At 33.4% G+C, this 16035-nt stretch overlaps 1 protein-coding gene across 13 annotated transcripts in view; it reads left to right on the top strand.

Annotated features, from left to right (window-relative positions):
• The window catches only part of LOC106879036 (uncharacterized), a 232079-nt gene extending 216328 nt beyond the window's left edge, over window positions 1-15751 (top strand). For 7 of the 13 annotated variants that reach the window (XM_014928443.3, XM_014928441.3, XM_014928442.3 and 4 more), the window contains one exon: window positions 7824-15751. In XM_014928443.3, the coding sequence (XP_014783929.2) occupies window positions 7824-13775 (5952 nt within the window). In that variant the 3' untranslated portion in view covers window positions 13776-15751. The remainder of the gene's footprint in view (window positions 1-7823) is intronic. The other 6 variants (XM_089352240.1, XM_014928444.3, XM_089352231.1 and 3 more) reach the window with 1 other exon arrangement.
• The last annotated feature ends 284 nt before the right edge of the window (window positions 15752-16035 follow it).

Below are 16035 nucleotides of genomic sequence, written 5' to 3'. Positions count from 1 at the left end.
AAAAGGATCTTCAGAAGATAGCAGTTTCAAAAAAAAAAAGTGTGGGATCTGAGGAATGAGGCAATGTCTTCTGTGCTATATTTTGTTATAAATATAGGTTCTGTAGTCAAGTTATATTGAAGAATTCTATATAAGGTAACTTGTCTTATCAGCAAACACTTTTGTCTAGCTTGGTCTTGTGTAGTGTTATAGCTTTTCATGAATGCATGAACATACATACATATATATGAATATATATACATTTATATATAATGAATAGTGCTTTCCATACAAGATGCATATAAAAGCAAAAAATGAATGAAAATTCACAATAACATTAAAAGAATTCTTGTAATCTTTTTAGAAATATTAAGAGACAAAAAGAAATTGTAACATTTCATTTTGATGTATGAAGTCTTTTTAACTTGCTTTCTAACCAGTATTTTATAGCATTTGTTCTATAGTCATGGGGAATATTGGTATTTAGATTAATAATGTAAAAAGAAATAATAATTTTATTTTGATTCACTATGTTTGATAAGTGATCAGGTAAATCCAGATCATCTTGAATAAAACTTTGTATGTGCTTTAAGAAAGGTTTTGGTAAGATGTCCTGTTGCTTAGTCTCTGTTTCATATGCAGGTGCTGCTATGATTACTCTGAGTTTCAAATTGTCTTCAGATGGTACTCTGATATGTTTGGATTTATATTTTTACAATCATCACTTATAGTCTTATTGTTGTGTATTTTGGGTAGCCCATAGGAATTGCTGCTTTTGCATTTGAAATTCTTTAGGTGTCAAACATTTTCAATATTTATTCAATAAAGGTCAGATTTCTTATTAGTTTATAGTTGTCAATCTTTTCTTAATAGTTATTATTTTCTAGTATTTTAAACACAAGTTCTATACTGATAGATTTGATGAATCAACTCAAACTAGAACTATTAATGCAAAACATGAGTAAAAAGAGCAGTTGTTTTTTAGAATGAACCCACTCCCCAAAAGTTCAACTTCACTGAAATAAAAAATCATAACATCACAGGATTCAGCTGAAAACTTAGACTAGCTAAATACGTTTTTTTTAAGAGAATATAATAATAAAGATGAATCACTTGTAAAGAATAAAAGCAAATTTTATCCAAAGAAAGGAAAGAATAAAGCCCTTGGTACTTTCGAGGAACACATTGTAAATTTTTCTATTCAACTGAAAAATAAAATAGGAATATAATGTCAAATATTTCAAAACACAAATGGCAAAATCTAGTTAATCTATAAAAAGATACTAAAATTGCAATTAAATAGTGCTGTTGTAATGATTGAAAATAATAATCTTCATAAACAATGAAAGGTAACGGGATATTTGATTTTATTGAATAAATGTTTTAAATGTTTGAAATCTAAAACTTTTGACTATATAAGCGAATTTCAGATAGAAAACCAATAACACTGGTCAACAAAATGAAACTTTTTTTAATCATCAGAGTTACTGATTGACAATTCTGAGTTAATTTTTGATGCTGATTACAAATCTGAATTCCAATTTCCTCTATCAGGCCACATTTTCCTGTTAATAATACCTGCTGTTTTAACTTATAGGATACATAAAGCATGTCTATATAAAGTATATTGAATACAAGATATGATAATTTCATGGCTTTTTATTGTACAAAATTAAAATTATTGTGTACAAATAAGTTAGAATACACTCAAATGCATAACAACTTAAAATCTTTGGGATTTGGACTTTCTATGGTATTTTGTCTCAGGTTCATCCCTGTATAACATCCAACGGTAGTCAGCTTACATTCCTGCATTCCAAAATCCTTGATATCGTTGTTCCATCGATGCAATATCTTGATGAAAGCGTTCCACTTGCTCATCAGACACTGCTCTAAGGTTCTCTGCAAAAAAGTCCAGATGTGAATCAAGGAAATGGACTTTTAGTGACATCCAACAGCCCATTGCAGTGAAGGAGTCTTGAAGACATTTCACTCCATTTCTAAACTCTAGAGATCTTTTAAATTATTGTGCATTTTCACCCACTTTTTTGTTTTTATATGTATTATATATAATAATTATTATTATTATTATTATTATTATTATTAGAAGAAGAGTTATGTCAATCCTTTTTTAAAATATATTATTATTGTTATTATTATTATTATTATTATTATTATTAGTAGTAGTAGTAGTAGTAGTAGTAGTAGTAGTAGTAGTAGTAGTAGTAGTAGTAGTATCACCCTCATTTAACATTCATGATCCATACTGGCATATATACATATATATATATATATATATATATATATATATATTTCTGTATGTGTAAAGTAACAGTTTTAGAAAAAAAACCATTGGTTTCATATCTAGTGTGAACTAGACATATCTTCAGTTTCTCTAAACAATAACTGTTCTCTGCAAAGAATGTTTTTTTAAAAAACACAAGAAGGCTGGTGATAATTGAAGAAATATTCCTCTGAAAAAATTATGGCCGAGTGAGTTGTCTTCCTTCGCTTGATAGCTAGGTTTTCCAATTTTTAAGTAAAAATTTCCGAAAATGTGGACAACTTCTCACAGCTTCAGTCCTGGAGTTCAGGTAGCCTCCTGGTTCATGTGAGTTCATAAGGATTATATATTTTTCTGCCATACACAATTTACATATATACCATTTCTTTCCTCTTTTGTTATCTCCCCTTTTTCTTAGCTCTCCTGTGTGAACTTCCTGTCCGGCAACTTCCTGTCAGGCATTCGCCATGATTGATTGCTGACAAAACATTCAATTTTTTTTTCTCCGTGTTTTTCTCCTTGTTTTCTCCGTATTCTTTCTGTTAAGGAGCGTAGCTTGAAACGTTAAAGATTTTCTGTATTCCCGAGCGTTAAACTAATACATCCTTTTGTTGTTTACACCACCTGTCCTCGTCTGTTGTTGTTTTTTTCGTAAATTCTCCCATATATATATATATATATATATATATATATATATATACACTCATACAAAGAGAAAGAGAGAGAGAGAGAGAGAGAGAGAGAGTCATTTAGATGTATACACATACACCCACTTTATACTTTATAAATATTCAACTGCGACGTAGATAACAGCACTTCTCAAAGTATTGCTTATTCTAATTTACCTAAGTTGAATAGATATAGAACTAAAAGATCCAGTAACAATATCAGTAATGTAAACAGGACATGGATCAGGTTATAATTGTACTTTTCCCAGACTATTAAATAAAACTACCTATAAGAAGTGTTATTTATTAATGCAATGTTATGACCAGCTCTTTCTCAAAAGTATATATTGATCTCACTGCAAATGATTTCAAGTTCAAATATCATTAACATCTCCATTCATTCAGATACCCTTCTAGGAGAAACATAACAGCTCTCTAAACTTATTTTTGGTATTTGAAGGATACAACATATGGTGGAAGATTTTGTCTAAGGCAATAGAACACAGTGCAATGTATATACCAAGGACACAACTCATATCTTCTTCATGAACACACCATTTCTAAATAATATCCAGATGGTTATCACATGCTGGAATTTAGCATATATGTTGTACATGAACAACACACCCTTCTTAGAACCAAAGTAACAATAAACCAACATATGGTAGAGTGGACCCTTCCACCTGGAATCATTCTATTTAGTATTTTCCTTCTCATATATTCTTCCCCTACTCTTAACCTATATATCTTTTACTTTTTATAGTATTTTTACTTTTTTATATATATCTCTATTTTATCAGGGTAGTACCCATAATATCACATCACATATTCTTTTATTTTACTTTAAAATTTAACATTAGCACCATCATTTTACATTGTTTTGTCATTTCATACTATATTAAAACTTTATACTGTCATTTGCATTAACATCTCGTGAAAAGAAAGTTATTTTTACTTCATCCATATTGTAATGATATTTACGTCATAATCTCTTTATACTTATAATCATATCACTTTCCTATCTTGAAAGTTATTATTTCCTCATCTATATAGTTGTATTATTATATGGTTACCTCATTCTACACTATCATTTTACACTATTTTATAATACTACATGCAATTACTAGGCACATGCATGGCTATGTGGTAAGAAGTTTGCTTCCCAACTACATGACCTTGAGTTCAGTCCCACAGCATGGTACCTTGGGCAAGTGTCTTCTACTACAGACCAGGGATGACCAAAGCCTTACACATACACACATACATGCATGCATGCATATGTGTGTGTGTGTGTGTGTGCGTGTGTTAATGTCTCTTTACTTAGACTGCATGTGACAGCGTAAACAAATGTCACCATCATGCCAGCAGTGTCCTTCATTTCCATTCCATTCTTCTGTGAAAAACATATCTGGTCATGGGGAGTATTAACTTACTTGGAAACAGGTGAGCATTGGCAATTGGAAGGGTATCCAACTGTAGAAACTTTTCTTCAACAAATTCCATCTGACCCATGCAAGCATGCAGGTTTTTGTTGTAGAGAGGCTACATGGCTACTAACATTTAGAAGAAAGGGCTGTACTGGTGTGTAGGAGCTACAAAGAAATAAATAGTGGTAATGAGGTGTCTATGTGACCCCTCAAGGTACAGGAGTAGGGGTGGGGGTTTTCAAGAGTGTATGAGGGAGCAAAAGATGGAAGAATGGGAGAGGTGAGGGGAGGTAGACAAAACTGTAAAGATTAGGTAGGGTTGAAGAGTAGATGTAGGGAGTAGAGAATAAAGAGTGGAGATGACCAATGATGCATGAGTTGGAGAAGGTAGAAGGATACAGAAGAGAGTAGTGGGGAGAGTAGCAGGATAACAGTGATGATATAGCAGACAAGAGGAAGATGAGAGAGAGAGAGAGTTGACACATGGTTGGGTAGTCTGGAGAAGTAGAGAGAGAGAGAGAGAGAGAGAACCATAGTGCATGAGGAGGATTAATTTTGTGGCTCAGTGGTGTGGGTGAGTCAACCAATTTAACATAAGAACAGAAGGAGCAATATTAATGCATGAAGAATAACTAACAAATGAAATGGTTCCAGGTAGCAAGAAAAATAAAGTGGTATCAAGAGAGAGATGATTAGTGGAGTGGGGTATTTGAAGAAGATTGTGCATTTATATATATATTCATACACATTGATTATGCATTTATATATATATACATACACATACACACTGCTTCCAAGATGGGCAGATCTTCTCAAAAAACAGCATATCACCAGCCTTCCCAGTCCTTTGTCATCATCACCTGGTGTGGTCCTTTGTCAACATCACTGTGAGGTTCAAGGTCCTGAGTTCAGCCTTCACTATTTCATCCCAGATTGTTCTGGAACACTTTTATGTGAGCTCCAACCACATTAAGTGACTGGCACTTCTTTATACAGCTGTCCTCATTCATATGCATAACAAGATCATACCAATGCAATCTTTCCCTTGTACACTACATATGATTCCTCTTATGCCCAGTTTTCTCTCAGCCAACTTATACTGTCATTCAGGCACACTTACATTACACATCCAGTTGAACATGCTTGCTTCATTCCTTTCCAGTCATTTTAAGTCCTCTATATTCAAGGCACATATCTCACTATCATCCAGTATTGCAGTTCTAACACAAACATCATACAAATGCTGTTGTGTTATTGGTTTTCCTTTTTTATCCAAAATAATATAGCTCTTTCCATTATTTCCACAATATTACAAAATATGTATGGTTTGTTTTAAAGTTCCTGATAAACCAGTGATTATAATGCTTCTGGTTTGTTTGTAAATTTTTTTGTTCACTGTCATTCAGCTTATCAAAGTTCAAAGTGTGTTTTGTCAATGCATTTTAGGATCAAAGCTGAACAACAGTAAAAACAGCTCCAGTCAGTGAAATATGATTTTTCTTAGTACAATAGGATTTTCTTTCTCTGCAAAATGCCTCTGGGTGACAACATGCACTAAACTTTATTCAGTAAAACTTCTGTTCTACAAAAACTTTTCAGTAATATGTGATTTCTTTTTTTTACTCTCTCTTTTTTCATGTTGTGTATGTAAAACTCACATTCTGAAAATATACACTAGTAATTTAACTGTAAAACTGGTATATGAAAACTTTTGCTATGTGAAAACATATCTTTGCATTTTTTGCATTTTTACTTGATGTGTGTGTGTGTGTGTGTGTGTGTGTGTGTGTGTGTGTGTGTGTGTGTGTGTGTGTGTGTGTGTGTGTGTAATAAAAATATTTATCTCCTATGTTAAAAAATAAAACTTGTTTTATTCAAACAAATATATGTATAAGAATTTAGCACATTTTCAGCACTTTCATCTTGTTTTTTTCATGTGTGTATATGTGTGTACATGTATATGTGTACATGTAATAATGCCCTTAATATAATAATGAAAATATATATATATATATATATATATATATATATATATATGTATGTATGTATATATAAATGTGAATAGGGTGCTAGAAACACATACATTGCAAGAAATGAGGGCTAAAATACTCTAATGCTGTAATCAAAACACATAAAAACTGCTAAAATGCATTAGAGCATTTTGGCTCCTATTTCTAGCAATGTAGGTATTTCTAACACCCTAGTCATATTTAGTGACGATTATAGTTTTCCTTTTTGGTGAAACATTGCAAACTGATGTCTACATTAATTTTCTGTATACACATTACCAATTTGCTACATCCTCCATACACTTCTATGATAAAAACATATATACTGATAGAGAATTAAGTCCACAATCTGCCAAAGTGGAGCCAATCCTTACTAATGAGACAACAGAAATTTCCAAAACTGACGGTCAGTATAAAGAATTCTTGAACAGTGTTTTCAGACGATTACAATCCTATCAGTGCATATGTATACAATTATGTGCTTTGACTACAGCATTAGAGCATTTTAGCTCTTATTTCTAGCATTGTAGATGTTTCTAACACCAAAGTCACATTTAGTGACGATTATAGTTTCCAATTTTTGGTGAAACATTGCAACAAACTGCTGTCTACTTTAATTTATATGTGTGTGTGTGTGTGTATATGTATGTAAATACATATATATAAATGTATGTATATATATATGTGTGTGTGTGTGTGTGTGTGTGAATATACATGTGTGTGTGTGTGTTTGTGTGTATACGTGTTACAGATTCCTTGCCTTGATATCATGTAATTGTTGTAAATAAACGTTACTGTCATGCAAGCAGTGTCTGGTCATGGGAAAATATTACTTCACTTGGAAACAGATGAGGGTTGGCAACAACAAGTGTATCCATTGATTGAAAATGCACATCAACAAATTCCATCTAACCCATGTGACATTAAAATGAGGGTAGTGGTGGGAGGAGCAGCAGTGGCAGTGGTGGTGGTGGTGGTGGTGGTGGTGTTGGTGATGGTGGTAACAATGACAAGAACAATGAGGACAAGAGGATGACAACAATGATGGCAATGGTTACACAGCAGTACCAACAACAACAATGACAATGACAATAACATACAAAAGTTTCTATCTGCCAGATTCATTCACAAGGCACTGATCAACCCAGGGCTATAATAGGGAAATTTCTTAATCACACAGACATGTTCAATTTGTTAGAAAGAAGTAATGTTGCATATTCTGTGCAAATACTACAACAGTTGAATTCTTTATAATTTGATGTAATAATTTTAGATACACCACATTAATCATTTTCCAACAGCCATGATCTCAAGATTGCATGCGACTTTTAATACTTTCAAGAATTATGTTTTCAAATGTTATATTTTTGTAATTTTTTTTAATTGAAAGATATATGACATGATTTCTTTCACATTTAGTCATTTTCTTTAAGTATTACTTTTTATATAATTTCAGAGTGCAGATGAGAAACTGAAAAGTCTGTCTAGAGGTCAAGGGTCAAGAGCAACCAGTCAAGCAACAGATGACCCTTTGATGGAAAGACATGAAAGACAAGGAAGAAGAGTTGCTGTGCCTAGTGATAGTCAAACCAAAGCACGTCATCGTTCAAGAAGTGAAGGTCCTCGACGACATCTAAGCCCTAGTAGACAAGATACATCTGGACCACAATGGGCTATTAGTCATGAACCACGCAAAAGTCCTCGTCCATTATGTTTGCGCCAGTTCTCCGAAGATGATATCGTTAACATTAATCTATCGGACAGTGACACTGATTCAGGAGATAGTGGACCAAAGCGATGGACACGGAATCCACTTTTGATAAAAAAGACAAAACGGCATGATAAAACCAAAGCAACAGAATGGAAACTAATCACTCCACCACCACCACCACCACAACAACAACAACAACAACAACAAGAAAACAAAAGCCAAACCATGCCAAATTCAATCAATCGACCACATGCAGGTATTCCATCACCTTCAAGTGGAAATAAGCAGGACCATCAAAATACATGGAGTAATCCTAACAGAGTTAATGCAGCCATTCCTCAAAAAGCTAAGTTTCAGCGGTTAGAAGAAATGAGACAACAGAGAATGGAAAATTATCCCACATCTGATGAAGAAACCAACCCACACTCTGAAATTTCAAACCAAATTCGTCAGAGACTTTCCCAAGTTCAAGCAGGCCGTGGAAAAGGTAGAAAAGCCTCCATAGGGGAATATGAAGGTGTAACCGCTAGATCTGGTCAAGAATACACAAATTATCTTAATATTTCAGGTGATCAAATTGTTCTAGAACCAAAACTAAAGACAGAAGTTTCAAAGCCAGCTCAAATGACAGCTTCTTTTCCTTGCTACCGACCTATGTCTCTAGGATTTACTGCAAGTGGAAGCTTGTCTCCACCTCTTACATTCAAAAGAGATAACAAACCTCCAAGCCAACCAGAAAAACCAAAACCAAGAATGGTTGTTGTTGAATATCCTCGCAAAAATAACCAAAATATTGGGTTATCAAATAATTTCAACAATTCTTTACAGAAAGAAAATAGAAATGGAACAGATTCTCAAATAATAAATACAAATTTTCAGTGTGAAAACAGGAAGGCAGCTGCAAGCAATCCAAACAGAAATTCCACAGCCTTTGCTTTTGGGAACAATATCCAATGTATCAGTCCTCCTCCTCCTCCTCCTCCTCAGCAGCAGCAGCAACAACAACAACAAATATTTCAGCAACAAACATTTCAGCAACAACAACCTGAAAATTTCATTAATCAAAACAGAAACTTTGAAACAAATAGTTCCTTGCAAAATGCTTTTCTCTTATCTAATGGGCATAATCCTCAATTGAACACTCGCCCATTGAGTTTTCAGCCATATGTTCCAACACAACCAAAATCACCTCAATTACCCGCCAAAGTGGATCAACATCCTTTCCAAGAACAAAAAAAGGAAAAATCCAAAGCTGAGCAAAAACAAAAAAATCGTAGATCTAAAACAGGCATAGATTCAAATTCCAAAGAATCAAATATAAAACATACAACAAATTATTCATCAAAATCTTACAGTGATGGAGATTCACTTGATGAGCTGTTAGAATCAAATAAGCAATACATAGAACCAACAAGTGTCAATAATACTCTTCAATTAACACAGCATTCAAACTCACAAAATGAGAAACCTATATCAGCATCAGAAGCATCTGGTTTACCAAAGGTCTCAGAACCAATTCCAATGTTACAGCCAGTTATGCCTAAAATTCCAGAATTAGTAACAACTTCAAAACCAGTTCTACTAAAAATGTCCTCTGAACCAGTCTTAATGTCACAACAGTGTACAGGTTCAAAACTACTTCCTGTTACTCCTAGAAACAAACAACCCATTACATCTTCACAAATTTATACTGAAGATAGACAGCCAATTCTTCGCCCAACCCCAATTAGAATTTCAGAGCCAGTTTTAATTACACAGTCCCCTGTCTGTGAGAGTAGTGCATTCCAATCTTGTATGTCTTGGCTAAAATCTCATGATAATGCCCAACCAGCAGCTAACCAAAACCAGAGAGATAATCAGCCATCAAAGCCATTGGAAAATGCTGAAACTATGACCCAGTATAAACCACTTATAACTATTTCAGAAAGTATTTTGGTGTCAGAATCTAACAAAATAAAAAGCTCTCCTGAGGTAATTAAAAAATCTTTAAGCTGTTCTGCACCCTCTATAGTAAGCTCAACTAAAGCTAATATTAGTAGTAAAAGTGAAACTCCAGAAAATGAGTTAGCCTTACCAATTAAAGATACTGGAATGTTTTCTGATGTAGAATATGACATTGAAGTAGCTGAAAGAGTGAAAAAGTGGGAAACTAAAATGAAAACGTCACTCAAAAATCCACCAGTAGACAGTAAAACAGGAGAAATTCCTGACATTGGGGAGAACCATTTGCCAACAACAGTAAAACATATGGCGAGTGAGTGGTCAAAATATTTAGCTGTTATCGATGAAGATTCTGTAGCGACAAAGCCTTATTCTTCAGATGTACCTACCAAACCAGTTAATGTAAATAAAAATATGAGTAAAAGCAATATGACCAGAAGTCTTTCACAAACTGGGTCTATATCTGATGGTGACTTATTTAAAGGTAAAACCCATTCAAAAATTATGGTCGATATAAACAAAAGTCTTCTCCAAATATCACCAGATGTAAATAACACAACTGCAAATGGTCTCAGCCATAGCTATCATGAAGGAATAAATAAATCACCAACAATAGACAGCCCTCTTTTCCTTCCAGTAAGAAATTTTTCAAGTAATAACACAGGTGATACACTTATACCAGCCTCCAGCCCACTGACAAACAAAGATTATCAGTTTTTTATTCCAAAGCATCATACAGCTGCTTCTGCACCAAATAGTGGATCTACTACTTTGGAATTGAAAACAAATGAGAAGAAAACTGTATTGTATCCTCAGGATATAAACAATACCAACATACCAACTGGAAATTTCCTCAGAAGGAAAAGTGATATAACATCTGACCATAGCATTAGTCAAATGGTATCAAACAGAAGAAATGCAGAACATGGTAACTGGAAAAATTTGATTGGTGGAATGCAAGAAAAACTCAAAGATTCAGAGATATGGTCACCTCAAATGGACAGTCATCAAGGACCAGTTAGTATTGAACGAGTTACAGCCAGAACTCTAGAAACAATCCCCTTTTCTGAAGACCCTTTTTGGAAAGAAATTGAGGAATTAACAAACTTTGATCATCTTATGAAAGAAAGTCCTTCAGAAAGAAAGAACTCAACTGAAATTGATTCTACAAAAGCATTTACTTCTTGTCAAATGGATGCAGCATCTACTCAGCATATGAAACCTTTTTCCTTACCTTCTTTTCCAGCATCTAATGCTGATAATAAACCTCAATCCAAACCATATTCAACTTCAAGTCTCAAATCTTCAAACAAGATTGCTAATATGAATGCATTAGATGAAGTTCTTTTGGATCTACAGCCAGTCCTTGGTAACAGAATGTCAAATAGTCAAAGAAAGATATTTGGCAGCCATTCGGACATGTCTCACAAATCAAGTTCACCAAAAAGGCCCCTGTCTTATCATTCAGGGTCTTACCATGGAGATCAATTAGAAGTTCATTCTCAAATGTTAAAGGCTGCTTGTAATAGCGGTCCCTCTGCAGAACGTCCTGAGTTTTCTTCCCAACAAAATCTTTTACAACTTCAAGAAGGCAACCATGGAAATTTGATGTACCAATCTATGACTAAACTAGGAGAGAAACAGTATGAAAATGTTGTCAATGGTAACTATCAACTAGATCCCTCTGTGCTGAAAGAGAAACTCATCAACACAGGTTTGGTTGAACGTTCTCCATCTGGTGATGATTTAGCCTTTCTAATTAAGAATATCCAGGAAGGAAATAATAATGTCATGTTTGCTTTTAGAGACAATGAAAAGCCAACTACCTACACACCTGCTCAACCAGAAGAAAATATAGAGGAACTTAAAGTTCTTGCAAGTCAAGTCGAAGATAAGCTTTCAGAAATTAAATCAAAGATACTCAAAGCAGATGAATCAAATCTTGACAGAATTCTCAACACTCTCAAGAAATTCTCTCCTGCAACAAGTGCAATGCTTTCAGCTGATGTTAAATCTTCAAGCAGCAAAAAATCTAATACAGAACATTTTGTAAACAGGAAAGCTAAACTTAGTGAAGCACTTAATGAATTGGAAAAAATTTACACCCAACTTAATATCGGCAATGAAACCTTATTGGACTGCAACAAACCAAGCAATTTTTCTTCTCCATATTCAAGCCAAGAAAGCCATTGTTTTAGATTATCTTCTTCATTTTCCCAGCTGTATGATAATACAACTGGACATGTCAGTTCAGACTCATTTCATTCTGACATGCGCTACTTGTCAACATCTGACCATGGATTAACCACTAGTCAAAGATATCGAGAATTAATGCAAGTTCCAGTGAAAGATATTGGTAGCAAATACCCAATAAAAACTGAATCTCAGACATCAAATTCTCCTTCAGTTACTGAATCACCTTTAATCAAAACTGAAGATGCATCAGGAGATTCAGTATTGTCTACTTCTGATGTTCCTACACGGCGTGCAAGAACAAGACGCCAAAGGAGGTCACTAGCAAATGAAATGAACCAAGAAAGTAAGAAATTCCAGAGTAGAAATAGTGGTAAAGAAGGTAATGATGGTCCAAGTGTATATTTGTCCTCAATAACAGTAGAAAAAGGATCACGGTCAAAATCTTCTGCACGATCTGACACTTCAGACGGTAGTTCAAGACTAATTAATGGTACACCTCGACCCAAACCTCCGCCACGATCTTCTAGTCTACATCGTAAATCAGGACGAGATGACGAAAGAAATCATAGAAAGTCAACACCACCTGATTTTGATATGAAACACACTACTTCTAGTAGTCAATCCCAGAGTAGTAATGGAAATAGAGAAATTCAGGAAAATGGAAATATTTCAAAACAAAACTTCCAGCAACAATTAAGGCAAGAACAGTCATGTTCAAGTGACAGTTCGGCTGAAATGGTACAACAGAAAAAACGACCAGTTTCAAAAGGTATAGCCAAAATGTTGGATCTTTTCAGCTCAAGTGATGAAGATCGTCATCGTAAAGTTAGGACCAGGTCGAGACATGAAAGACGACCAATCAGTGAAATTAGTGAAGAACAAGGAAATAAGTTTTCTGATGATTCACAAAGCTCAAAATCTTCTCCAAAAAGTCAATCATCTTCTAAAGTTATGACTCCACGAAATGTAAAACAGCGACATGAAGCAAAAGCAAGACAAAAAATAGTAATAGCTCAACAAATGATGATGCAAGAAAATGAGAGTCCTCAGCCATTACTCTCTGATGAAAATTTAGCTACAGAAGATAGTTCCACTGCTTCTAAACCTCCTTTACCCATACCTAGACAACGGTCACAAAGCTCTGAGAAGTGCCTCTCTTCGTCTGATGATAATGTGAGAGATGAACAAGGTGGAGAAACACCAAATGAATCTTCTAATAATGAAAAACAGAGAGAAAAGTCATCACCAGCTTCATCAAATAAAAGTAGGAGTCGCTGGAGTATATCATCTGCAAGAGAATTTGTCAATGCTACTGACAGTCCAATATCATTTGAAAAAGTTGCTGAAAATGAAGTCAATGATCATGCTGAAAGATGTCATAGTTTTCATGAACTTTTTGCTTCTTTCGAACCAGATCGAAAGCGTATTGACAAACTGAAGCAACTACAAAAATCAGCTTCAGAAGAAGCAGCTGAGGAAGAAAATGGTAAAATGCATACTTTTCATTCAGAACCAGACTTACGTGATAGTATAAATAAAGGCAACAAAAGATTTGACTAATCCTAATCCTCTTTTTAAGGATAACAATTAAGGGATAGGAAAGTTCTTTTGCAGCAGGTTGTGAATAATTTTGAGAGTTTTTTTAACTATTTAAGTAACAAAAAGGAAGAAAGTGGAAGCTTGTTAGTTTAGTTGATTCTTTGTATTTTATATGTAGAAATAAATGACTAGATAAACACAAAAATTTGCATGCATATATATGTGTGTGTCTGTGTGTATATATATAAATATATGCATGTGTGTATATATACTTTCATTACTTTTAATCATGAGAAAGTTACAAAAGTGACTCAAGGGCTGATAGTTACATTCATAGCACTTATCAAACCTAATTTGATAAGTGCCAAGTGCCATGCATGAAACTCTTGACCCTTGAGTTACTTTCGTGATTTTCTGCCAATTAAAAATAAAATAAGTATATACATTCAGGTATTGAATTCTATTTCTCATTTGTTCTACTATACCTATATATATATAGATAGATAGATAGGTAGGTAGATAGATAGATAGATAGATAGATAGATAGATAGATAAACAAATAACAGATGGGTTGTGTTTCACTCACTACAGTTGTTTCAGATGTGTATTTATTGAAAAGAATTATTACATCATGCAAAAGAGAAACCCGTTTTCATCAGGTGAATATATGTACGAATTAAGCATTTCAAAGCATCTTAAATTCCAAAGCAAATGCTATTTTGTGACTCTCTAAATTTTGGTCAGAGTGTCATGAAATGGCATTTGCTTTGGAATTTAAGATGTTTTGAAATGTTTAATTCATACATATATTCACCTGATGAAAGCATCTTTTTTTTTTTTTTGCATGACATAATTCTATTCATCAATAAAAAAACATGTCCGAAACAGTTGTAGTCAGTGAACCACAATCCATCTGTTGTTATTTGCTTATTATTCACCTTACTTGAAACCTGCAGTTCACATGGATTTGGAGTCTATTGAGTGCAGTACAATTGGTGCAGTGTTTGTACCTATGTACAGCCTTGAGACTCATAGTATATTCAGTCAGCCATTTGTGATTGTACATACAACTGGAATATAAATGCGTGTTTACTTTAGTAAGTACATATTTGTTCCTCAGATACTGTTTGTACGCAATAGCAATTTGACTGGCCTGACCTTGGTGCTTTACTATTTAAGGACCTGATTTACTTGAATCCTGAATTTTTATATATATACATATATATTTATATATATATATACACACACACATGCATATAAACACGCACACGTACATAAAAATAGAAGCGCACAAATTTCAAACATGCTTAAAGAAAATATTTATATAATTTTCATAAATCTAAATACAATTAAGTAGTTTATTGTTGAAATAAAAAAAAGCTGTAATTAAGAATGATATATATACACAGGTATGTAAGGTAGCTATAACTCATAATATATACTATAGCAAAATAATATTTGCTAATGGACTATTTTTTATAAAAATTGAAAAATGTTTTGGAAAAAAACAAAATGCTATATGATAGCATGTATAAAATATAATGTATAATGCTCAAACTATATTTCGTTTACAGAAATTGGCAGAAATTAAGTAAGCAACAGTTTTACAAGAGCACACAAGATGACAAATGGATTTTCCTACACCCTTTTACTTTACATTTCGTCTGCATGAATTTATTGTTGCTTAATTGAGAATTACATGCCTGTCATGATAAACTTCACAAATTTTACTGTCATAAAAGGAAGCCCTTCATTTAAATCTGAAACTACAATACGTCACATTCAAACAATTTTTAAACATTACAAGGACTGTTATGTAAATTTTCTGGCCAGCTCACCAATGTATAATATTGACTAGCATCTTTAGTTATGCTCATTGAAATATTTTTAGAGAAGGCATCTTCCTCTTTTGTAGTGCTTTTAAAAGGCCCAAAATGACAGTTTTTCAATAGAATCCATTAAACTGTGATCAATTAAATATGTTGTTAATTACAGAATGTAGTTGTTGTTGTTGTTATTGTTGGAAAACAAATGCTTTGAGATATGAATATTTTTAAAATTCAGTTACATTTATGACTATTCAGCTTGAAATTTTGTGTTATTACAGGGTCCTTTTTCTATTTTTCTATTTTTTCTATTTTCCAGCATTTCTAATAGCATAATAATTGCTAATGTTGTAATTATATTATATATTGAAAGACCTAAAAATTGAATGAGTGGTAATAAAAAAGATCAGTAGTTGTGAGAGAGCTTGACTGATAAAACATTAAATAAATTACTC

This window comes from Octopus bimaculoides, chromosome 1 (genome assembly GCF_046866305.1).
Source record: "Octopus bimaculoides isolate indiv1 chromosome 1, ASM4686630v1, whole genome shotgun sequence".
Classification (NCBI taxonomy): domain Eukaryota; kingdom Metazoa; phylum Mollusca; class Cephalopoda; order Octopoda; family Octopodidae; genus Octopus; species Octopus bimaculoides.
Note: the sequence above shows the minus strand (reverse complement) of the source record. Positions and strands in the feature narration are given on the sequence as shown.